The following is a 7,871-nucleotide window of genomic DNA, read 5'->3' on the forward strand; positions in this document are numbered from 1 at the left end:
TTGAATGTTGTAAGTAAAAAGGATTTAAACGTAAGTTGTAAAAAAAACTTAAAAGGTATAAAATGTCAAAAGAAAAAAAAAAGAAAAAATGATGGTTTTACCGCAAAAAATAATAAAAGAATTTGGTGTGTGTGTGTATATATATATATATATATATATATATATATATATATATATATATATATATATATATATATATATATATATATATATATATATATATATATAGGTTATTCTATTCAAACTAATTATTGTGGTATTGTATGCATAAATATGAGTCAATCAATTTTATTTATTTTAAGAAAATGATTAATATATATTATTGAATTAAATATAATTGAAAAATATCATCTTACTTAATTAGAAGGGTAATTTATTCAAATAATATAGATTTAATAAAGGAAAATTGCATTTTTTAAGGGATCATAGATTCTATTAATTTTAAAAATCCGATTTTACGAAATATAATTCTTTTAATTCGGACATTCTGACATAATATGTTTATGAGTATATTCAAAAATAAAAATATTCTTGAACCATAAATAATAAAAATATTCTCGAACCTATTTCTTGATCATGAATTTAAAAACTTCTTGTGGAATAACAAATTCTTGAACAATCAATTGAAAAATAAAAACAAAAAATATATTATTTCTTAGAGAGTATGGGTAACAATTGTTAAGAATTACATTTATTGTTAAAGAATAAAACTAAAAAACTTTCAAAACGGGAAAGAAAACATCAAAATCTAAACACGACTAAACATTCTAAAAGAATAATGTTGCTTAGAGTCACTTTCACTTTTATGGCCTGTTCTTAAAGCATCAACTTCTGTGATTCCAACAGAATTGGAATTCATAATTTAATTCCAACAGAATTGGAATGCGTAATTCAATTCCAACAGAATTAGAATTCGTGATTCCATTCCAATAGAATTGGAATCTCACCAATATCATCTATTGAATCAACAAGATAAGCAGGAACCGAATCTTTTGTTGTTGTTCTTTGGGAATCATTGAAATAAGCAGGAACTATTACAACAGCTTTTGTGACCTTATCATTCATAAATTTTGAAGCATCGTCCACAAGCTTTCTCAATACCTGATAATAGAGAAGCAACAAGAGAAGCCAAATTAGGGCAAAAACATCTTACTGTTACAAATTAAGAGGTAGAGGGAGCACCGGTGTACTTGTGCTGAAATTTCTTCTACAGCAAACTATTTTCCAATAGCAGGACAATCAAGCTTAACGTTTCCGTTCTAGTCACGCATCACCGTATACGAAATCTGCTTAGACTCCTCGTCCACCTCCGACATCTTCCTCCCGATAAATCTCTTCACTAAGAAGAAGGTTTTTTAGCAAATTCGAATCAAAGAAAAAAAAGACTCACGTCACATAAATACAAACAAACCTTCAATGCACACATCAATCGAAGGATTCATGTTATCGAATACACAGAAAGCACAAAACATCTCAGAATATTAACCCGATTATAGCCCAGACAGGGAAGACGAACAAGAGAACGATACCGATGGTGTTGGAAATGCCATTGCTCTTGGTGAAAGCTTTCTTGAATCCTCCAGAAGCTTTGATGTGTTCTTGAAGCAAATAGCATCCGATAACCAAGCCGACCTATCTCCGTTCTTCGTGTACGCCACAACCGATGGTGTCGTCCTCTGCCCCTCAGCGTTGGTAACGACGACAGGCTTCACTTCGTTGCTTCAGCCTCGTCGACCCCGGAGACGCTTCCTTAGCCTGCAATCGATCGACATCCATTGGACCTTGCAGCCGCTTCGTGCTTTCCTTCTCACCTTCATCGATGAATTTGGGGGAAGTTGTTTATAAAAGGGGATAAGTTAGGTTAAAATCAACTAGCATAATTATAGAAAAGTGTTTGGGGAAGTTGTTTATAAAATTACCTAATTACCCTTATTTATTTATTTATTTATTTATATTTTAATTTTTGATTGACCCACATTTATGCATACAATAACACAATAAATACTTTAAACAATTGAACCTAGTTCTATATATATATATATATATATATATATATATATATATATATATATATATATATATATATATATATATATATATATATATATATATATATAGCTTAGACTTGTATGTGATTGACTAGACTTGTGTGCGAAAAATAATATACTTTAGACATTATAAGGGGGTTTTTTTAGCATCACCTTTTGTATAATAGTTAAAGTTAAATGCAAGAAACAACAATATATTTTTATTGATTTGTTTATTATAAACATTATGTGCATACTATTTCTATTTCTTTCAATGTATATTGAAAAAAAAAATCTACTTAACTATTATAATTTCATTCAAATATAAAGCAATTTTTGCTCTTACAATAAAAAATGAAATTAAATTTAGGTAAAATTTTCAAAGTAGATTACATTAATAAGAAAAAAAAATGAAAGTGCATTGTTGTAATAGAAAAGAAATAAAAGTATAACACAATACATAATACACAAAAATGTATGAAATCATGTTTCTCTGAGTTCGATCCAATCCAATCTGATGTGACAATTGCAACCTTTGTCCACCTCAACAAATTCATGGTAAAAAAAAAGGTAAAATGGTTATAAAAATATTTTAAAGTAACAAAAAAATTTCCTTGATCATGCTTTAGTAGAAAAATCACATCCCCAGTGATGATTTTAACTTCTTTTTTTCATAAGAAAATACTCTTAATAACAAGTTTTATTGCATAAACATAAAAAGATACAACACAATGTGCTAAAAAAATATCATAACTTTAGTTCCACACATTTTTACGATAAGTGCATTTGCTTTCATCTGATCTACGAGTTGCTCGGCCCAAAATTCCCGCTGAGTTGTCAGAGTTGCCATGTTGGCGATCCACCCAACTTTTTTTCATGTGATTGTGTGATGAGTCATCACTATAAGATATATAATCAACTGCCTGCATTCGTGATCTTCAATGTTAATAATAAAATAAAAGGGAACCAAAAATACTATATATGAAAATTATTGTTTTGAATCCTCTTACTTTAGAATTGGATTTGATATAAGGTGTTAAACATGGGTTTAAATCCTCTAAGAACATGTCATCCGCACTGCCATGGGTTGTATGATCCCCCGAGCTGAATTCCTATAAGCTCAAGTACACCATATTATGTTAGGGCTAAATGTAAGAAATAGCAATGTACTTTTGTTTATTTTTGTTATTATAGAATCCAACATTCATTTCTTCATATATATAGCATTTTACTTTAACAAAAATTATAAGTTATAGCATTATCAATTATATATGAAATAATATCAATGTTAGTATTAGAAATGTTGGTAACATATGATACTTACCAAAGAGTTAAAGGCTTCTTCTTGCTCATATGATGGTGTCTTTGGGGAACTCATAAGACTATCACTCAATCTTGTGGCTGAATATTTGTCTGCTTTCACCTGTCATGAAAGAAATATAAATACAAGTTCTATCATTCCTTTCAAAAACATTCCAATTCCAATTCCCTTGTATTTCAATTCCTTTAACAGATTTCATCCCTTTCAAAAACATTATGCAACCAAACACCAAGCTTAGATCAGATAAGTACCTCAGCTAGATCATGAGCAAGGGACTGAAGTTGTCCTGTGAGAGAAGTGACCTGCTTTTGAAGGGTAGGAATTATTTCTTTTGCCTCTTTTAGTTCAGAATCATCCTGCTGCTGTGATTGTGAATTTGTAACATCTGGAAATAAAATCACACTCTTCAATGCTTTTATCTCTTCCCTTTGCTCCAGACACAAATCCTTCAACTTATCTACCTGTACACCACACAGTAACAGTTATCGCTTCAAGATTCTAATTGTAATGTTACTGAAATCATAAAGTGTGAGTGGACAACATACCTCTCTGTTTTTCTCCTCCAGCATCAACTTAAGCTCCATTATCTCTGATTCCTGATCCTTACTCCGACTCAGAAGCTCCCTCTCACTCCTCAACACCATCGCTAAACTCCTGGTATTCACCTTCACTTCCGTCAATGCGTTCTTTTTCTTCCCACTCTCTTCTCCTTTCACCTTGCTACCAAACAGCTTCTTATGCAATCCCCCAAAACCCGATGTCCCTCCTCTTCTCGCAGTCATCGTCATGTTCTTCTTTAAATCATCGGCGATGATGTTCGTGACATCAGCAGCCACCACAAACTCCCTACCTTTCAGCTTGGACGAAGACGAAGTCGAAGAAGACTTCCTCTCCATAAACTTCTTAACCATAGCACTAAAATTCTGCTCGTTTTTAGCGGATTTTGACTTGGCGAGAGCATAGGAAACATCAGGGATCTGCCGGCGGTTTTTTGTTTGATTGAGCTCGGTGGAGGAGGATGGATCCGATTGAGCGGAAGATCGATTATTGAATGAAGTGTAACGAGAAGATGAGTTGGAAGACGACATTTGTGGACAGATTTCCTCCCAGGGAGTTGAGTTGTCTGAGAGGAGATTGTTATTGAATTTCAAATCTCCGGTGATGCATTTGACGTGATTTTTCTGTTAGGGCTATAAATGAAGTGCGAATAAGACGGATTTTGGAAGACGACATTTGGGACCGGTGTCCAAATTCAAAAAATCCAGGCGCGGGATGTGTTTTATATTGGTTTGAAACGATGCATTCATTTAAATGCCTTAAACTTAGATTATCAAATAAAAAGATTTTCAGATAATACAAGTAACACATGATTCATGAAAAATACTTTTTGTAATAAGAGATGAAGACATAAAAAGTCAATTTCGGGTTTCTTTTATCTCGCATGTGTGTGTGGTGAACTCTATTAGGCTAAACGGAATGGTCTTCAAAACGACGTGTGAAGTGACTTGGCAGACGTGTGAGATGGGTTGGAAGTTGGAACACCAACCCTACATTGCGATGTTGTGACTTCTAATAAGTGTGGCTATGGAGACTCACAAGAAAGAGAGAGAAAGACTCTCCGTAAACACCATTTCTCACTACTAGTGACCTGATATTTTTTGTGAGGTGGAATGATTTTGTATGATGTGGCACACCTTCACGCATAATGCATTGTGATGCATTCCTTATAGCCTTAAAAAGCATCTCCTTCTTGAGAATCATTTTGAAACTTTGTGTTAAAATGTAACATTGGTTTTAGCAATCCGAAAATACAACACTCATTTTCCCGATTCAATCAATTGAAGACTTAAGGATTTTAAAGATAAGTTTTTGGGGAAAAACCTTATGCCACGTCGTGGTAGGTTACTGGCCACGGCGTGGCCATGTCACCTAAATGAGAACCGCGTTTGGCTGGTGACCACGACGTGGTGAAGAAGTGACGATGGTATGGTGGTCACTGGTCACTACTGTCACACCCCCAAACCGGAACGGCGGAAACGTTCAGGGGCAGAGGACGTCATGTACAATATCATAACAATTGCATAATAGTAAAACAAACAACAACATCCATCGTATTTAAAATATAGTTAATACATGTGTGTTCTGGGTATTGTTTATAAGACACCAAAAATGTATAGCAAAATAAAAGCAGAGTCTTGAGTAGGCTCCATCTTCTCAAAAACTTGTGCAAGTGTACCTGTCTACTGGTTCCCTGAGAATACAATTTATTTTGAAAAGAGAGTATCAACATTTAAGTTGGTGAGTTCATAAGCATTTAGTGTTTAATGTTTGTATTTGTTCCATGAAAATGATAGTATGTTCCCCAGAAAATCTCATATTTTCTCTATTAAATGAAAAGCAGTCTTAGGCCTTAAGACCAAAATGTTTGTATGTTATTGTACTCTGAAATAGTGTGAGTGTGTGTTTTCCAATAAATATATGTTTTTTTCGATAGAAAAATAGTGTACTACACTTGTATGAACTCCATAATTTATTAGTACTTGGAAAATAATGATTGGTAGTCTTATTACTTAAAATAAAACCACTGAAGTAATGTTTGTTTTGTAAACCGAATTGTTTAGTTAATGCTTAATGTGAATGAGATTATAACCATGCTAAATTGACTAGTATTCTACACGACGTTCTTCGGGCGTCGAAAAGTTATGACATTTGTCACCTGTAGACCTGTCGGTCCCAACTGTAGCTAACATCCAAGGTGCAAGATTGTTAGTCCCGTATAGATCTATACACAAATTCACGCTCTCCCTCCAGGAGATTCTGGTTATAAAACATGACTTAGCAAGAATCTTACTAAGTACCATGAAGCAGTATCTCACATTCTAGTATTAAACTCGTTTATGTATAATCATGGTTGTAAAAATTGGTCTAGGCGGCTAATTAATCGGCGCCTAGGCACTTGGTGGCCTCCAACTGCCTACGAATAAGGGTTAGAGGGTAAAAAAATCGGCCTTGGTCAATATCGGTCCAATTCGGTCCAAATTGGACTAAATCAGACCCAAAATCGGATCCAAAATCGGACCCAAAATTGGGCTTAAAAGAGACCGCTGCCCCCAAAGCATGGTTGGATCTGAATTTCAGTGAGACCTTCTACCTTTTTTATAGGAATGTTTGCCCTTGGTTTTTTATCCCACCAACGATGTGGGATACTCAATTGAAAAAACACAGTTAATAGAGTCGAGAGCTGCTCAAACTCAAAATCAACAATTCATTATCTCTTTTTCTTCTATTTTCTTATTCACATGTTCAGAGGATGTTTGGGATTCTCGGTTTGATCGGAAAAGCCTACTCCAACGATTTCATATGCTTTTATAAAGATATTGGATTGTTTTTTTCTTTAATTCGGGATCAAACACAGGGCAGAAGAACAAGCATCGGAATTGAGAGCTGCTCAAACTCAAAATAGTCGGAATTAAGAGCTGCTCGAAATCGATGGAGCCTCACCCATCGCTTCATGTATCATCGGCTCATCGCTTCATTGGAATTCTTCGATTTCATCTGATCGACTCTCTCTCGTTAGCGATTGAATCAGACGAAGTGATTTTTAATTTGTTCTTTGTCGAAACACTAAGAAGCAATCGACTGCCATCATAATTTTGGTTGTTCTCGTTCTCAATCATCATGACCAGTCGCCCCTACCCCATTAAACCACAAAACACATAATAATAACATATTGTAGTTTAATAGCTTAGGCTCCTTCTTCTCCTTCTTCTTGTTATATATTGGTTGTGAATTCGTGAATTTGTGAATCTGTAATCACTTATAACTTGTGTTTGGGTTTGATTCTATTTGGTTGTATATTGGAAATAAGCAGTTTTTTGTATACTGGAATAAGAAGTTCATGTTTGTGTATTGTGTGTTATAATTTGTGTTTATCAACATGCATACAATGTGCTCAATGAAATGCCTAATGTGGTTAAAATGTTGTTCTTTGTTCCAAGTTCATGTTTGAGTGTTATAATTTGTGTTTACTTATATTATTAAGACTAATGTTATATTTATTAAATTTTTAATACTTCTTTTAATAATTAATGGTCCCTAATTAATCACCACCTAGCCGATTAATCCCTTGACCTCAGTCCACCGATTAGCCTACGTCGAGCGATTTCTACAACCTTGGGTATAGTATGTATATGTCTTCTTGTTCTTGTAAATGAATAGTGTTATCGTAATGAAAAGTAGTTTGTACTAATGTATTGATTCATGTATTGTATTATTGAACTAGATAATAATGTGAATGGATCTCAAAACTATACCTATTATAGTTTTCAAATGTTTTGTTTGTACTGAATTGATTGACCATGTTACTGAAATAAGTTTGATACTAATATATATTCTTGGCATGTAAACTTAAGGTTTAACTGACAGTCAGACAGGTGATCCTACCCTAAGCCCACAACCAAACAAGGAACAGGAGTCAAAGCAAGAGCAATAGTCCTAAGTCTGTTAAATCCTAATTATACATA

At 33.7% G+C, this 7,871-nt stretch overlaps 1 protein-coding gene across 1 annotated transcript; it reads right to left on the bottom strand.

The window, feature by feature from the left end:
* Nucleotides 1–2,679: 2,679 nt before the first annotated feature.
* LOC145050644 (uncharacterized) lies at nt 2,680–4,568 on the bottom strand. The gene is made up of 5 exons (XM_078998862.1): nt 3,894–4,568; nt 3,600–3,809; nt 3,352–3,450; nt 3,038–3,139; nt 2,680–2,950 (listed from the first exon to the last, which is right to left on the bottom strand). The coding sequence occupies exons 1-5, from the start codon at nt 4,434–4,436 to the stop codon at nt 2,783–2,785; spliced, it is 1,122 nt and encodes a 373-aa protein (XP_078854988.1). The 5' UTR covers nt 4,437–4,568; the 3' UTR covers nt 2,680–2,782.
* Nucleotides 4,569–7,871: the final 3,303 nt, after the last annotated feature.

This window comes from Lactuca serriola, chromosome 1 (assembly GCF_051521515.1).
Source record: "Lactuca serriola cultivar US96UC23 chromosome 1, Lser_US96UC23_V15, whole genome shotgun sequence".
NCBI classification, from domain to species: Eukaryota; Viridiplantae; Streptophyta; class Magnoliopsida; order Asterales; family Asteraceae; genus Lactuca; species Lactuca serriola.

Excerpts from the sequence above, each read along its gene's own strand:
- LOC145050644 (XM_078998862.1), bottom strand. The coding sequence starts at position 4,436 with ATGTCGTCTTCCAACTCATCTTCTCGTTACACTTCATTCAATAATCGA. Across the intron at positions 3,451-3,599 it reads TTGCTCATGATCTAGCTGAG|GTGAAAGCAGACAAATATTC; the intron begins GTACTTATCTGA and ends CTTTCATGACAG. Across the intron at positions 2,951-3,037 it reads ATATCAAATCCAATTCTAAA|GCAGTTGATTATATATCTTA; the intron begins GTAAGAGGATTC and ends TCACGAATGCAG.